At 34.6% G+C, this 18,490-nt stretch overlaps 1 protein-coding gene across 1 annotated transcript; it reads left to right on the forward strand.

Moving 5' to 3' along the window:
- The first annotated feature begins 17,053 nt into the window (after nt 1-17,053).
- On the forward strand, nt 17,054-18,289 carry LOC108333291 (F-box/kelch-repeat protein At5g26960). The gene has a single exon (XM_017568694.2). It carries the CDS (start codon nt 17,054-17,056, stop codon nt 18,287-18,289), a length of 1,236 nt encoding a protein of 411 aa, XP_017424183.1.
- Nucleotides 18,290-18,490: the final 201 nt, after the last annotated feature.

Consider the following 18,490-nt stretch of genomic DNA (forward strand, 5'->3'; position numbering starts at 1 on the left):
ATTTATCCTACAAGATATTTACTAAGACAAAAACTCAAAGATCATTAGCTTCAAACAAGAATAACACATTTATTTTGTTCTTCCCCTTTTTGATCACTAGCAAAATGACCCTAAGAGTGGAGACTCCCCCTTAAGAGGAGTTCCCCCTCAACATGACAATCCAGCACAGGAGAGACAATTTGACACCTTTGACTTTATTCCTTGCAATGCCATCATGAATTCTGAAATTGTAGAAGAAGACTCGTACCAGATCCACGTAGAAGACACCCTTGAGTTCCACAAGATGTTTCAACACTTAATTCTCCAATAATGTGGGAAATTAGAAGCCACTATTCGAAAACCAATTCAGAGTTACATACTTGGGAGCAACAACCTTTCTTTCTTTCCAAAAGTTGATAAATTCCTCATGTTTGCTGGTGTTGGAAGCTCGGTCATCAAGGTTTGCCAATCGTTGTGCGCGAGGTTGAGTAGAGGAAGAGGTTTCAGTCCTTCTTTTGGTTGGCATCTTGCATCTTGAATCAGCCACGATTTGCAGAAAGAATGGCACAAGAAAGAGGTTGCAAGAAGATGAGAAAAAAAAGAGGTCTTTGAGAACTCAAATGGGCAAAATTTTGGTGAAAGAAGTGTTTGTAATCGATTAAAGGGTCCTATTTATACACATAGGGACAAAACTAGCCGTTTATGGTCGTTTATAACCATTGTAAAGGATAGTTTTGAAAGTGCAACACGTGATAATCAATTATCACAAACGATAATCTATTATAATTTCAAAAATAATTCCCAGAAATTATGGATAATCGATTATCATTACTGATAATCGATTATTGCCGAACAGAAATCCCCTTTTACAAAAGATCTCGAGATAAGCGATTATTATAGGAGATAATCGATTAATTCTGAATCAAAAACATGTCTCAGGTCCATGATAATCGATTATAGGCTTCAAATAATCGATTATTGAGCGTTAATTTCCGAAAAATGCAAATTTGAGCCAAATTTCGATCCTAAGATATATCTAACACTTTCAAATCTCTCCTAAGCTCATAGATCTTTCCTTAGGCAAAGCTTTGGTAAATATATCAGTTAATTAATGCATAGTATTTATATATTCTATGACACAATCACCCTTTTGAATGTGATCTCTTAGAAAATTCTGCCTAATTTCAATGTGATAGTTCTTGAATGCATTATGAGGTTCTTAGTTAGATTAATGGCACTAATATTATCACATTTAAGGGGAATATGGTTTAGGAAGATATCAAAATCCTTAAGTTGTTGTTTCATCCATATAATTTGGGCACAACAGTTCCCAACAGCTACATATTCAACTTTAGTGGTAGACAAGGCTACACAAGCTTGTTTCTTTGAGTGTCATGAGACTAAAGAACATCCTAGAAAATGGCAAGTTCCACTAATACTCTTCCTTTCAATTTTACAGCCACCATAATCAACATTAGAATATCCTATAAGACTAGAAGTTGCATTAGAAGGATACCATAATCCAAAAGAAGTAGTACCTTTAAGGTATTTCAAGATTCTTTTAATAGCTACAAGGTGGGATTCTTTAGGATTAGCTTGATATCTAGTACACACTCATACACTATGCATAATATCTGATCTACTAGCTGTAAGGTAGAGTAAGGATCCTATCATGCCTCTAAACATGGTTTGGTTAACCTCTACTCCAGATTCATCTTTATCTAAATAACAAGAGGTGCCCATGGGAGTGTTGGCTTCTTTAACACTGTCCATCCCAAATTTCTTAAGAACCTCTCTACAGTACTTAGTTTGAGATATAAAGGTTCTCCCATCCATTTGTTTAATTTGTAATCCTAAGAAAATTGTTAACTCACCCATCATAGACATTTCAAACTCACCCTGGATTATGGTAGCAAACCCATCACATAAAGTGTTATCGGTTGACCCAAAATTATGTCATTAGTAGATACTTGAAAAGGCAAGATATGACTTCTTACTTTCTTTATAAACAAAGTTGAATCAACCTTTCCTTTAGAGAAATCATTATCAATCAAGAAACTACTAAGTCTTTCATACCAAGATCTAGGTGCTTGCTTAAGGCCTTACAAAGCTTTCAGTTTATAAACATGATTAGGAAATTTAAAATCCTTAAATCCAGGGTGTTGTTCAACATATACTTCTTCTTTAATAAAACCATTTAAGAAAGCACTTTGGACATCCATTTGGTACAATTTAAATTTCATCAAAGAAGCATAACTAACTAATAATCTAATAGCTTCTAACTTTGCCACCGGTGCATAAGTTTCATCATAGTCTATACCTTCTTCTTGGTAATACCCTTTTGCAACAAGTTTGGCTTTGTTTTTAGTAATATGTCCATCTTCATCCAACTTGTTTCTGAAGACCCATTTTGTTCCAATGACTTGTTAATTTTTTTCTCTAGGAATGATTTCTTAAACATCATTCTTTTCAAATTGATTAAACTCTTCTTGCATTACTACGCACCACTTATCATCTTGAAGAGCCTCACCAATGTTTTTGGGTTCTATCTGTGAGACAAAAAGCAATTGTCATGCAAAAATTATTTAAAGTGCGTCTAGTAGTTATCCCTTTTGAGATGTCTCCTATTATGTTCTCCATAGATAGGCTATGTGGTTCTTGATAACCTTTAGGATCATCTTCTTGTTGCACATGAGGAATTTCAGATGGAGTATTCTTATTGATATACATTTCTTCAAGAGTCTTCCTTAAGTAATCTTCATCACCTATAAGTGGCTTATTTGACTCAAGAAGGTTCTCCTCAAGGTCTACTATTTCGAAAAAAACAACATGCACAAAGTCATCAATTACTAAGGTTTTCCTATTGAATACTTTATATGCTTTACTAGTGAGAGAGTATCCTAAGAATATGGCTTCATAATATTTTGCATCAAACTTACCCAAGTTTTCTTTTCCATTATTCAAAACAAGGCATTCGCCACAAAAACATTTCGAATCAAACTTCCGGCCAGTTAACACCACTTTTCCATAAAGTGCTTCAAAAGGTGTCATTCCAATGCTGGACTGAAAACTGTTATTGTAGGTGAATTCCACTAAAGGCAAGACTTCATCCCATACTCCTAAGTGTAATATACACATTCTCAGCAAGTCTTCTAGTGTTTGAATCGTCCTTTCAGACTGCCCATCAGTTTGAGGGTGATAAGCTGAACTCATTTGTAGTTTGCTACCCAATTCACTCTGCAGGAATTGCCAAAATCGAGAAGTAAATCTTGTATCCCTGTCAGAGATGATGCTGGACGGCACTCCATGCAACCGAACGATCTCCTGGATATAGAGTTGAGCCAGCTTTGCCCTAGACATCTTCAAGTTGATAGCTAGAAAGTGGGCACTCTTTGTTAACCTGTCTACTATAACCCAAATGACATCATGATTCTTGAACGTGCGGGGCAAGTAGGTAACAAAATCCATAGCTATGCTATCCCAGTTCCATTCAGGAATCTCCAATTGTTGTAGTAGACCGCCCGGTCTTTGATGCTTTGCCTTTGCCCTTTGACAAGTTAAGCAGGAAGACACAAACCGAGCCACATCATTCTTCATTCCTGACCACCAGAAGGATTCCTTGAGGTCTTGATACATCTTATTCATTCATGGATGCATGCTAAAACGGCTTTGATGTCCTTCCTCAAGGATCAATCTCTTTAGCTCTCCATCATTGGGTATACAAACCCTCTTTCCGAACCTTAGGAGATCGTCCACTCCTATACTGAAGTCCTTTACTTGTTCGAAACCAATTTACGTCACTACCTTTTGTAGTTCCACATCAGCCGACTATTTTTCCTTGATTCGGTCCAACAAGTCATTATGTAATTTAAGACTACCACACCTTATACCGTTCGGTTCTAGCTCAAACTGCAGTCTTAAATCTCTAAATTTCTCCATCAGGCTTAACTCTCAGATCATCATTGCAGATACATGGACATCCTTCCTTCTCAATGCATCAGCCACTACATTGGCTTTTCCTGGATGGTACTGCAACTCAAACTCGTAGTCCTTTAGAAATTCCATCCATTTCCTTTGCCTCATGTTTAGTTCTTTCTGCTCAAATAAATACTTCAAACTTGTGTGGTCACCGAACACTTGAAACTGAGCTCCATACAAGTAGTGCCTCCAAATCTTTAATGCAAAAACCAATGCTGCCAATTCTAGGTCATGCGTAGGGTAGTTCTTCTCATGTACCTTCAATTGCCTTGACACATAAGCCACTACCCTCTTCTCTTGCATAAGTACACATCCCAAACCCTGATGAGAGGCATCACAGTAAACTCCGAACGGTTTGGCTGTGTCAGGTATAATCAAAACTGGAGCACTCGTCAATTTTTGCTTAAGCTCTTGGAACCTCTCTTCACATCGATCGGTCCATGCGAAAGGGTGATCTTTTTTGGTCAATTGAGTCAACGGTGCTACTATCTTAGAGAAACCTTCAATAAACCGTCTATAGTAGCCCGTCAATCCTACGAAGCTTCTGACCTCAGTGACCGAACGACGACTCTTCCATTCCAGTACAACTTGCACTTTTGTTGGATCCACCGAGATTCCTTCTATTGAGATTACGTGCCCCAAAAGCTGTACTTCCTTCATCCAAAATTCACACTTGGATAACTTGGCATATAATTTCTTCTCTCTTAACACACTAAGCATTATCCTCAAGTGTTCTTCATGTTCTTCACGGCTCTTGGAATAGATAGGAATATCATCAATGAAAACCACCACAAACTTATCCAGGAAGGGTCTAAAAATGTGATTCATATAGTCCATAAATATGGTTGGAGCATTGGTAACACCGAACGACATTACTACATACTCGTAGTGACCATATCTAGACCTGAATGCAGTCTTCTGAACGTCTCCTTCCTTAACCAATATTTGGTGATATCCAGATCTCAAATCGATCTTAGAGAACACAGTAGCCCCATACAGTTGATCCATCAAATCGTCAATCCTTGGTAAGGGGTACTTGTTTTTTATGGTCAACTTATTCAACTGCCTGTAGTCCACACACAGCTGAGAGCTACCATCTTTCTTCTTCACTAGCAGCACTGAGCTCCCCAAGGAGATGCACTTGGCCGAATGAATTGCTTCTCCAATAGTTCTTCTATATGTTTTTTTAGCTCGGCTAGTTCAGCTAGAGCCATTCTATATGGTGCTATAGAAACTGGCCCTGCTCCCGACACCAAATCAATGGAGAACTCTACCTCCCGATGAGGAGGTAGTCCAGGAAGAAGCCTAATTCTTCTGACCAAACGATCGGTCTCCACTCTACTCTCACAACCGATCGGTCTCCATTCTGCTCACAACTGACCAAACGGTCATAGCCTAATTCTTCTGACATCACGTCCACATGCGATAATACAAGGAAGCAGCTTGCACCCTCCATTATATCTATCCTTAACTGGCTGACTGTCAAGGACAATTCCTCTTCTCCACTTGAAAATATCAATCTCTTCTCACCACAATCTATGAGAATACGATTTGCAGCCAACCAATCCATTCCTAAACTTACCTCTAAGCCTTGTAGAGGTAAGCATATAAGATTTACTCTGAATTTACGCCCTTTCACTTCAATCGGACATCTAATACATACAGTAGAAGTCCTAACCTCACCAGCTGCTAGGGTTGACACCACTAGATCAAACTACATATCACTCACAAACAACCCCAACTTCTCAACACATGCCTTTGAAATAAAGGAATGTGTTTCCTCCGAATCAAATAGCACACAACATGGAAATCCATACAACAGACAAGAGCTAGTGATAAGTTTACCTGAGCTTGCTGCTTCAGCTCCTGCTATAGCATATACCCTACCGACCGGTTGTACTCAGCCACCACCCCTCTGTTGAAACCTCCCAACATTCGGCGGCCTCATCACTGCCCTTCTTCCCAAGTTGCATTCCTTCTCCCAGAGCCCACTCTTGTTACACCGAACGCAAAACTTGGAGTTGCTCAGCTGAGGACAGGCAGACTTGTAATGGGGACCTCCATAAATGAAACACACCACCGATCCTTGCCGTCCAGACTGACCGACAGCGCCTGAGGACTGAGAAGGAGACCCACCAGAGTTTATGGGAAGTGAAGGTCGAGTATAGGGAGTTCTCCTCAGACCTGAACTGTTTCTGGAAGAAATTGGTCCCCTAGAAGTCTGTTGTTGCTTCTTCTGTTGTTCCACCTCCAAAATATTTTTTTCCAATACCTTGGCTCTTTCCACCAATGTAGGAAACGACTTGATACATAGGCTTGAAATCAATAGTTTGAGATCACTTCTCAATCCATTTTCAAACTTTCGACACTACTACTCTTCACTAGTAACCATAGTATTAAACCTCACCAGATGTTTGAATTTATCAGTATACTCAGATACTGACCTTCCTCCTTGAACCAGCTGAAGGAACTCCACTTCTTTGGCAAACCGGATGCTATCCGGAAAATATTCTTCATAAAACTTGTTCTTGAAAACTTCCTAAGAGATGGGAATATGAATGCCTTCTAAAATCATCTTCACGCTATTCCACCAATGACTGGCCTCCCTAGTCAAAAGATACTCTGTATAGGCCAGCCTATTATCCTCCGGACACCTCTTGGCATTATAAATCCTTTCCATGTCCCTCAACCACTGATCGGCTTCATCAGGAAGACACTTTCCAGTAAACTTGGCCGGATGGTGTTGAAGAAAACTCTCTAAACTCCACTCGATTTGGTGACTAGCAGTAGAAGAGGACGGTCCAGTTGTGTTCCTATTAGAGGATATGATTTCCATAAGTTGCCTTTGGGTTACTTCTGAATTTTCCCTTGCAGCCTCCAAACTTTGCAACGCCACGGTGTTTTTTTGCGCTAAAGTAGTGTTCTGCTGTTGTAGAGCCGCTATTAACGACTCCATCATTCTTGTGTTGTCAGCTGGATTCTTATCGACATGTGGGGGAGGAGGAGGTCTAGGAGCCATCTTCTCTGATGAACAGAGAAAAAGAACCATCAGTTTAATCTAAAGAGTCAGAAACATTAACTAACCGAACATTGAGTACACAGCAAAAACATGGTATACTCATAACCTACAGTATTTCTAAGGAACAAAACTGCTCTGATACCATTAAATGTAACATCCCAAAAATACAGTGTAAAACCATATAATAGAATAATCACATATTAATAATATTACAACTCAATTCTACAAAGGAAAGAAGGTAAGGTTATGGCCAAATGACCTTACAAAAATAACAAAGAATTTACTCTTCACAAAATTTACAGCCTAGACCGATCGGTTTCCAAAACTAAGCTTATATACCGATCGGTTTATACAAAATAAGATAAACAAAACCCGTCGAACGGTTCTATGGTTCAGCTTTGACTTCTACCTCTTCCAAAGCTTCTTCCAGCAAGCATTCTTCCCCTTCTGCTCACATCCACAGGATGATCATTGCAATAGGAGTAAAGATAACAAAATAGACAAAACAGACAAAACAGGAAAATAGGGTAAGCTTATGTAATTTAATCAATGAAATAAACATAAGTTTCTCATAAGTTTGATACAAATTGATAAATCAATCATACACAATCAGTCATACATTATTACATGCAATAAACAACCACTTGACTCAGATTGTCCGGACTGTATGAATTCTGTGTAGCTACGACGTTTTTGCACCTAGGTGATGTAATAACTGGGATGCCCTCAACAGCTGTCACCCGAGGTTAATTCGTTCCGCCCATCTTAACTTATGGACTAGGACCTCCTGTTATTCTCACACATGATTTACTCCTCTCTACTTGAGAATGAGTAATAACAGAATATCAGGATAAACGCCGCCTTAGCATGACCATATTCATACTTAACCATTTAATAACCAAATTCTGAGATATTCCTCCCTGAAATACTCTTTCATATCAATACTATTTCATTTATATCATATTTCAATTTCCATCATACTTCATTATCAATACACTCAAACTAAATCAAGACAACAATTTTCCATCTTAGAATCAGTACCGAACTGGTGAACACATTTTAGATTAAGCTAACCGAACCCTTAGTGTAAGACCGAACACTTATTTACCAATTTAAGCACTTCACTGAACCGACTCCTAATAGTGTAAACCGAATACTACTAAGCCTAGGTCGAATACTAAGACTCTAGGCCGAACACCATTTATTGAGACCGAATACTGTTTGACGCCGAATACTAGTAGCAGACTGAATATTTTAAATAACCCTAGAGATAATACGATACTGAGAAATAATAAGACTTAGCTTTATTCTAAGACCAAACACTGAAAGGACTGAATACTATTGAGTTTGGCCGAACGCTCTTATTCCAAACTAGTAATAATAGATCCCTATGACGAGACCGAATTCTTGGTTGAAAACCGAGCACTACTGAGCTTGTAGAATGAAGGATTATATATATATATATATATATATATATATATATATATATATATATATATATATATATATATATATATATATATATATATATATATATATATATATATATATATATATATATATATTAAATACAGATACAAATAATTGATTTTTCTTTAATGGAAGATAAATATACTAATATATGTTTAAATAATATTGAATACCTTACTAGACTTATTACCAAATATATATGGAGAAACTACACTTAGACCGAACACTTATTTGCAATTATACTAAGAGAAAATCGATCGGTCCTCAACTGAAATTCTCCACAGAAGGAGAATCCAGTCTAGACCAAATACTCAAAGAATAACCGAACGGACAATAAAAACTCTCGGTGATAAAAAGAATTACGCAGAAGTTGCAGACTTAAGATCAAAACCCTACATCAACCCATTTCCCATCATTTGTAACTCTTACATACATACATTCAAACATGCAGTACCAATATTACTTCATATTCATTCAACATTCCAGCAAACAAAACAACCATACGGAACAAGAATTATAATCAAATTATATAAGTTTCCCTTACCTCTAAAAGTAGTCGAACGCTCACAGTTTGAATAGAATAGCTCACCACCAGGAATCTTAGAACTCTACAGGTCACGATTTATGAAACCAAACAAATCAAAAGACCAGAAGTGTGTTCAGAATGAGATGATAACTCATGCAACCAAAAACTTGGTTTGCATGTACCAGAAAACACAGTGCTGTGAGAGCGATGAACTTACCAGCTCAAACCAGCAACTTGATCGGTGCAAAAGAAAGCTCTTGACACCAGGAAGACTTAAACGTGATCTGATTGTTGATCAGGAGAAGGAAAAGGTGAGAATTCTTAGAGAGAAGTAGGGGATTTGTAGAGAAAAGGAGGAGAGAATGAAAACTCAAAAGGTTGAAGATGAACGGTGCATGCAGAAAAATGGCAGGAAATTTGAAAGTTTAAGTTTTACTCCTACCGTCAAAACCGATTATCCAATCTGCATCACACACCTGTCTTCCACTTTCTGAAGTTCAGTCACCCTTGCACTTACACATGTAATCCACTAAGTTAGGGTTTTAAGGGTTCTGACAATATGGTTGATTGGACACATTTTAACAGAATCGATTTAACCCTTCGATCATCTCACATCTTTTTTTCTTTTCAAAGACAGTCAATTATTTATTATACACATTCAATAATTATAATCTAAATTGATTGCAAAAAGAAGAATTTAATACTCATAATCTAAATATACATTTAGTATATTTTCTTTAATTGATTGTGAAAAGCAGAATTTATACAAATCTGAATTATCCCTTTTACTATTCATTTTTTTCACTATTCATTTTGTTTGTTACAAAACCTTCTAAAATTGGTTCTCAAAATTTTGAACCCTTCCTTCTAAAATTCCTATTATTCTCTATCCTAAATTTTAAGTTTTCATACCATAATTTTCTTATTAATTATATATTCTATCCATTATTATTACTAATAATAATACTAATAAAATTTACTACTATTTATTGAAATGGATATTTTTCATGGACTTTACAACTAATACATACATTTTATAAATTAAATCTAAATATTGGATGAATAGAAAAAAAAATAGAAGAAGGGATAAAGAATCATACTAGCAAGCTTTGACAAATTTAATATGCATTTTTTATGTCCATACCATACGAGACTTCTTTCTCGAAGGTGATTCACCGAAATTATCAACTTCTCTTGAAATTTCAAAAGTAGAACAAACAAATTAAGAATTCTCCCTAAAATAATTTTTTCATCCTATCCTGACTCATGAATTTCCTAAAAACATGTGTTCACATGTTCTTGAGTCAATCCTAATGCAAAGGCTTAATCTAGTAATCACAACCTCCAAGTTTTATACTCTTCATTACAGATTTCTTGTTATCATCCCAAGACATCACTGCATAGTAAATTTGATCAGTTAAACAAGTTCAAAATCTAAGGAAAAACATAAAAGAATAGTTACATACTGATAACAGGAACATCAATTTCTTGGTTGGCAAGTAAGAATTCATAGTCATCCATCTTTAGCATATGAACCTCCATGAGTACTAAATCAATACCCACTTTTCTTTCTTGCAAAATCTCCGTAGCACGTAATGATTCTGTACATGTGATAACTGAAAAAAAAAACCTTACAATTATCATTAAAAAAATCAAATATTATCTCTTAGTTCAACAAATAGTGATCAATTTAGTATTTTATATCTAACCTTCATAACAATATCCGTCACATATCTTCTTGATGAATTCAAGAACAGTAGAGTCCGTGTCAACGACAAGTATCCTCATATTTGATGGAAACTCTTGAAAAGTCTTTTCGAAAGAAATTCTTACTATTGCTTTCTAATGACTCTTTGACCATAGAATGGATATGCAAATGAAAAAACATGTAAGATTTATCATAATTTATACTCACATTTTTAAATTTGATTCAAGATATGGTTCATTAAAACTATTCTAACAAAATTATTTAACCTTTTGATTTTTCTTTTCAAAGATAGTCAATTAATTATGACAGACATTTAATATTAGTTAATTGTGATAATTGAAAAAATTAGTTGAAAAATGCATAAACAAAATTAGTTGCTCCATATTTTCTTTTACTTATTTAAATATCTTTAATGACTTGTTCTTGAAGAATTGAGTATAAAATAATAAAAGCATTTAAGAAGCAGTATTGGAGATGATTTTGAAAGACTCTCCTTAAGGGTTTCTTTCTAATTAAGATTTTAGTTTGTAAATAATATCAAATTACTATTTTTTTATTCGTATACGAAGTTATTGAAAATCTGAAGTAAATGTTAAAGAAAATAGTACTTTTTCTATACTTACTCATTTAGTTCTTATGCTCGATCATTATATAAATTAATTTTCACATGAACGAATAATATTGCAATATATTTTTATTAAATACGTGAAAGTTACCGTATTTAGAATATTAAAAGAATAAATATTGCATTATAAGCATAATAAGATTTGTTTCATAAAAACGTAAGCAAAGTGATAATGGACCAGCATGTAATTATAATTGGCAAAATAGTTAAATTCTTTGCGTCAATAAAACTAAAAAGATGAAGTTTGATTTAAGTAATATACAAAATAAGAATTTATAACGTGATTTAAGATAAAGTTATCATATTTAAATTTTTTTTAGAAAAACTAATAGATGCTATAAAATCATTAGTATTTCTCGTCTCCTCACTTTCAATTTTTATGTTATAGTTTTATTACTTTTGATTTAAATTCTCAATTTTGAAAGGAAAAAAAGTATTTACAAAGGTATTTTGTACTCTGATATTCAAATCAAGATTTCTTTCTCGATATCTTCTCCCAATATGTTTTATTTGTCACTAAGGTTTGCATTCTTATAATTGATGTATGAAGTTGTAATAATGTAACATGTCAAAGGTGTTAAAAAAAATAGGTAGACTTTATTGAATTAAGAGGAAGTGAATTAATTTTAAATTTTTCACATATTTTTATCAACACACGTTGCACCTTTCTTGAAACTTATTGATACAAGAATTAGAAAACGCAATAAAAGAATTAATCATAGTATCTATGAATGTGGAATCTGATTGATTGAATTATTATACATTATGATTTTTAAGTACATTTTGGTTTTTCTACAATATAAAATCTAAGTTTAGATTAAATTTGAAGTAAAGTTAAAGACAATTGTACTTTTCTACACTTATACAGAAAAACAGGCTATATGTTATTGTACATGCTTTCTCTTATTATATGAGTATGCTTAGTTAATCTTCACATCAACTAATAAAATTAAAATATATTTTATTAAATATATACTTGAGTGATAGTCTATGTTGCTGAGTGTACTCAAATCAAATAGTTCCAATACTTTTGGTGTTAAACGTTGGTATTTACCGTTAATCGTTCTTAAGTTAGAGTTTTTTAGAAGTTGTCAACATTGCGTGTCAACTTAGACTAGTGAGCCGCTGTGAAGTCGAGCGTTGAGCACGCCAAATTACTATGCATGTTGTATTGCAGTTCTTTTTACGTTTTGTAGTTCTATGGTTCTAATATCATGATGTTCATAATAGTATTGATGTTATTATTCTTAAACATGGTATATATGGATGAGTTATAAGACATTCATAGGAGGAGATATCATAGAATGTGTAATTTTTTTAGTTACTACAAAGACGTATGAATTCAAGAAATGATATGTATTGACGTATAAATTTTAAGTAGGAAGAAATTTATATTCACTTTATGTATTGTAAGTTGATTTTATCCTTATTATATATGCACTAATGTAACATCCCAAATTCTCACACTATAGACATTTCATAGATAGTATAAATATTATAATATTTATACAGTCATCCATTCGGAAATATAACTCAGACGCTTCTCTACTATTCTTCCACCTCCATCTTCATTTATACTGGATTAGACGACATTCCCTCATATGCTCCCATATAACAGATACGCTATATGATCATCGCATAAATATGATTTTTTCTCCACAAACACAAATAAGTAAGGGTGAGTTACCATGCAACAAACTATTAAAATGATGCATGATACTACTACTACACATAACTCATATTCATGTAAATGATTATATTAGACTCTATTATTCGGATGGAACATTGATGGAAGTTATGGGTGGTCGTGCACTTGTGGTAACCTTCACTCCCCATGCAAAAATCATGGCCAAATACACTCCACCTGTCACCATAAGGTTAGTTCGTTAACACCTATATCCAAAACCGGCACATAGACTAAGACTGTCTGCCCCTCTCACCATATAACTTTTCCTTCTCTAATTGAGATTGGAGAGTTATTAGGGTATCAGGATGACCTTACCAACGGGACCATCAACATCAACTTGTACACTAATAAAATGCCACTATAGAGTCTCTCCACGAGACTCATAACATATTCATATTCATCAACTCATACCATGTCATTACAAAATCTCTCCACAAGACTCACATCATGCTTATTTCATCAATTCATCTTCAACATAATAAAATGTATTCATCACATATTTCATATCACTTGAGTATAAAATTAACATAACATAATTTGTTTAATAAGAATTAAGTTAAAAACACGTGAGTATACTTCCAGGAAAAAGAGGTGCGTCCCAATGGACAACTTAAGTACTAGGTCTTTCCTAACCAAAGTGTTCCTCAACTAGTGTTTAACAAATTTTTTATTCACAGATTCAAAATAACAAAATAGTTTTTCATTAACAATATTAACTCATAAATTCAAGGCCTGAACAATTATACAACTAACACATAGATATACATGATAATTCGAGACATGAATAGTCATACAATAACATTAAATATTTAACATAAAAGTCTAGAAAGTTTAGCTCCCTTTACCTCTTTTCCAGAACCATTCTCTTGATCGGAGGTTGTTCCCGAAAAACTTTCAGAATCTCCACTCTGAAATTCTTCCTACTCTAAATTCTTCTTTATTTCTCACTAAATTTCTCTATTTCTTCTTGGTGAAAATTTAGCCTCCCCACTTATTGCTATTTATAGACCAAATTTTGGCACTATTTGAGTTTTTTTAATACTATTTTATTAAAAATATTATTTTAATCCCACCAACTCCAAAATTTATATGATCCTCCTTTGCACCAACGTGGATAGCTTATATCTTAGGCACTATTCACTTTTTTTTTTCACTATTCATTTTGTTTGTTACAAAACCTTCTAAAATTGGTTCACAAAATTTTGAACCCTTCCTTCTAAAATTCCTATAATTCTCTATCCTAAATTTTAGGTTTTCTTACCATAATTTTCTTATTAATTATATATTCTATCCATTATTATCACTAATAATAATACTAATAAAATTTACTACTATTTATTGAAATGGATATTTTTCATGGGCTTTACAACTAATACATACATTTTATAAATTAAATCTAAATATTGGATGAATAGAAAAAAAATAGAAGAAGGGCTAAAGAATCATACTAGCAAGCTTTGACAAATTTAATATGTAGTTTTGATGTTCATACCATACGAGACTTCTTTCTCGAAGGTGATTCACCGAAATTATCAACTTCTCTTGAAATTTCAAAAGTAGAAGAACAAACAAATTCAGAATTCTCCCTAAAATAATTTTTTTCATCCTATCCTGACTCATGAATTTCCTAAAAACATGTGTTCACATGTTCTTGAGTCAATCCTAATGCAAAGGCTTAATCTAGTAATCACAACCTTCAAGTTTTATAAATTTCATTACAAATTTCTTGTTAACATCCGAAGACATCATTCCATAATAAATTTGATCAGTTAAACAAATTCAAAATCAAAGTAAAAACATAAAAGAGTAGTTGCATACAGATGACAAGAACATCAATTTCTTGGTTTGCAGGTAGGAACTCATAACCATCCATCTTTGGCATATGAACTTCCATCAGTACCAAATCAATACCCACTTTTCTTTCCTGCAAAATCTCAGTAGCATGTAACAATTTCGTGCATGTGATTATTGCAAAAACTCTTAAAATTATCATTAACAAAACAAAAGAATATTTCTTACTTCAACAAATAATGATCAATTTAGTATTCTAAATCTAACCTTCATAACAATATTCGTTACAAATCTTCTTGATGAATTCAAGAACAATAGAATCACTGTCAATAACGAATACTCACAGATTTGATGAAAATTCATAGAAAACCTTCTCAAACAAAATTTTGGCCATCACTCTCTAATATCTGTCTGACAATAGAATGGAGGATGCAAATGAAAAAATATATAATAAGATTTACACTCATTTATATTCAACATTTAAAATTTGATTCAAGATATGGTTTATTAAAACTATTTTAACAAAATTATTTAACCTTTTTATTTTTCTTTTCAAAGACAGTAAATTATTTATAAATAAACATTTAATATTAGTTAATTGTGGTCATTGAAAAAATTAATTGGGATGCATGAACATAAATTTATTTTACTTATTTAAATATCTATAATTACTTGCTCATAAAGAATTGAGTATTAAAGAATAAGGGCATTTAAGAATCGTTATTAGATATAATGATTTTGAAAGAGTCTCTATAATGGTTTATTTCCAATTAAGAATTTAGTTCGTAAAAAATATCAAATTATTATTTTTTTTATTCATATACGAAGTTATTGAATCATTGGAATATAATGTCTAAAGATTTAGTTTGGGGTCTAAGATTTTGAATCATTTATAGTTCAAATTAAAATCCCCATTTTTAAATTTGATTATTGGAATATTGGATCCTAACTGAATTGATTTACTCTTTTTATCATCTCACATGTTTTTTCTTTTTCTTTTTAAAGATTGCAAATTCTTTATCATGCATTTAATATTAATTCCATGTCTAATTAAATATAGGTTTCCGAAATAAAAGGAAAACAGATTTTAATGATGAATTCGTTATTTAGTTATTCAAGAAATAAGTATAATTAAACAAATTAGTTAAGTGTACAAGTGATTATAGGTTTCAAAAAGAAAAGGAAAAAAAGCTTTTAATGATGAATTAATTATTTAGTTGTAATTGAAAAAAAAAATGAGACTGGGTCATTAACAAAATTGGTAATCAAAATGAGATTAAAATATTAAAATTTATTTTATTAGAAAGTTAACTAAGTAAACAGTTAGCAATAATAAAATCAATCAATCATGGTGGCTGTCAATATGCATTCTCATTAATTGAATGACTATACATTGTGATTTGAAAGTATATTATGATTATTTGCACAAAATAAAAACTAGATCTAGAACAAATTTGAAGTAAAGTTAAAAAAAATACACTAAAAAAAAATATATGCAATTTTAATAGGAGTTATATTTTATATTTTCGGGGTTTTAACTTTTGAAAAATACGTTTTTTACTATTACAGAAACTGTTAGAAAAACTGGCATCATAAAATTATCGGGAGTTTTATGCGAAACCGTCCTTATTTTTAGGGATTTTTAGAACCGTCCAAACTAATCGTAGTTTGTTAAAACTACTTGTACTAACGACCGAAATCACCCATATTTGTAGGATTTATCTAACTGAGATTCTAAAACAGCCATAAATATGTACAATTCTTTTTTTAGCTTTTTATTGTAATAAGATGAGATTATGATAAAATTAATTTTATTAACTAAATAAACAATAAAATAATATAAATTAAAAGTGAATATTATATAAAATAAATTATATTATTTAATATTCATATAACTATAATTATTTAAGGTGATCGAGTGGTTTAAATTAAAAAAAGACAGACGATCCAAACATTCAAAAACGAAAAAGACACATCGACAGGTTAGTTTATCGGTCTCCAAAATATATGGAGAAACAATTACCATTAAAACCAGAAAAATAAAACATTACTTCAATTCCACAACACTTAAATACGATTTAATACAGGTATTGAAAATTTTCAATTAATATAATCAAAAAACTTTAGTACAATATTAAAAACTATTCAATTAATTAAAATCCTTCTTAAACTTTTACTTGTTGACAAGTATTTTAGCATGCCCGTTTGCCCGTTGAATTGCTGTTTCTACCCCTAAAATCTTTTTTTCTCTAAAATCTTTCAGTCGACTAATGAGTTCTGAGAGAGAAAGAGAGAGCTGCAATTCTCGCCACTTCACATGGCTCATGAAGTCATGCTTCCCCAGCCCAAATGACGCCGTCGCAAAACTCCCCTCACCACCGCAGCCTCACACTAACACCCCTGCGCCCGTCACCACCCTATCCTCGCTTCCCGACGACATCGTTTTGGACTGCCTCTCCCGCGTGCCCCCCGCCTCCCTCTCTGCCCTCTCCCTCGTCTGTCGTCGCTGGTCCCGCCTCCTCCGTTCCCCCGCCTTCTCCTATCTCCGCCGTCGCCTCCACCTACTCCGCCATACCACCGTCGTCCTTGCTGCCACCGACATCGGCCTCTCTGTCGCCACGCTCCTCGACGCCGCCTGGCTCCCTTCTCTTTTGGTTCCCTGCTTCGACGCCATTTCGCTCCACGACTTCCACTTCCTAGTCACCCACGCGCGCGCGTGCTCCATTGGTCCCAGGATCTACCTCGTCGGCAGAAGCACCACGCTGCAGTACGACACGTGGACTGCGTCGGTTTCAATGGGCGCGTCCACGGTTTTCCCGCGCAAAAAATTTGCTCTCTCTTCCGCCGCCGGGAAAATCTACGTTGCCGGTGGAAGTTCTCGGACGGCGGCAGTCGAAGAGTACGATCCCGAAACCGACACGTGGGTCGTGGTCTCCAACGCGCCACGTATGCGTTACGGCTGCCTTGGAGTCTCGGTTGATGGGATCTTTTATGTCATCGGCGGATTGAGAATTTGCGCATCGACACAGAACCTGCTCCCACGCGCTTCCTGTAGAACTGAGGCCCACGCGGCGTATGCGAGTTCCATGGATCTATTTGACGTGGAGGCGCGTGTGTGGCTCCGAAGTCGCACTGTTCCTAACGGAGGCTGTGTGGTGGCGGCTTGCGCTGCGGCTGGACGCTTGTACGTACTCACCAGCCACGCGGTGGAGTTTTCGTTTTGGAGCTTTCACTTACGGAGGAAAAGCGGCAGTGGAAAAGGATTTGGAGAGTGGAGTAGGATAAAGAGCCCGCCACTACCGGCTCAAGTTAGAGTCGACACGAGGATGAGGTTTAATTTTGTAGGTATTGGCGATAAGGTGGTGCTGATTCAGAGTTTGAATGAAGTGAGAGGGGTGAAAGAGGGGTTTGTTTTGGTTTATGATTGTGCCACCGGAGAGTGGGAGAGAGGGGCGGATTTACCGGATGTTTATCGACGCGCCACTTATGTGGGTGTGGAATGCTAACATGCGCCGACCATGTGGCATCATTGTAGTGTCACTAGCAGACAATGGTTGCGTGAGGCTTCATGGGATAGGGTGTACCTAAGAATGTGTGGTCCGTGCGTGAGCCATTCTGATTGGCCTGTTCTCTGATATCTAGTTTCCATTTTTCTATTAAAAAAAAGCTAAAAGATTCACATATATTGTTAATGAAGTCATTACCTT

The sequence above is a fragment of the Vigna angularis genome, chromosome 11 (assembly GCF_016808095.1).
Source record: "Vigna angularis cultivar LongXiaoDou No.4 chromosome 11, ASM1680809v1, whole genome shotgun sequence".
NCBI classification, from domain to species: domain Eukaryota; kingdom Viridiplantae; phylum Streptophyta; class Magnoliopsida; order Fabales; family Fabaceae; genus Vigna; species Vigna angularis.

Coding starts and splice junctions, on each gene's coding strand:
- LOC108333291 (XM_017568694.2), top strand. CDS start 17,054: ATGAGTTCTGAGAGAGAAAGAGAGAGCTGCAATTCTCGCCACTTCACA.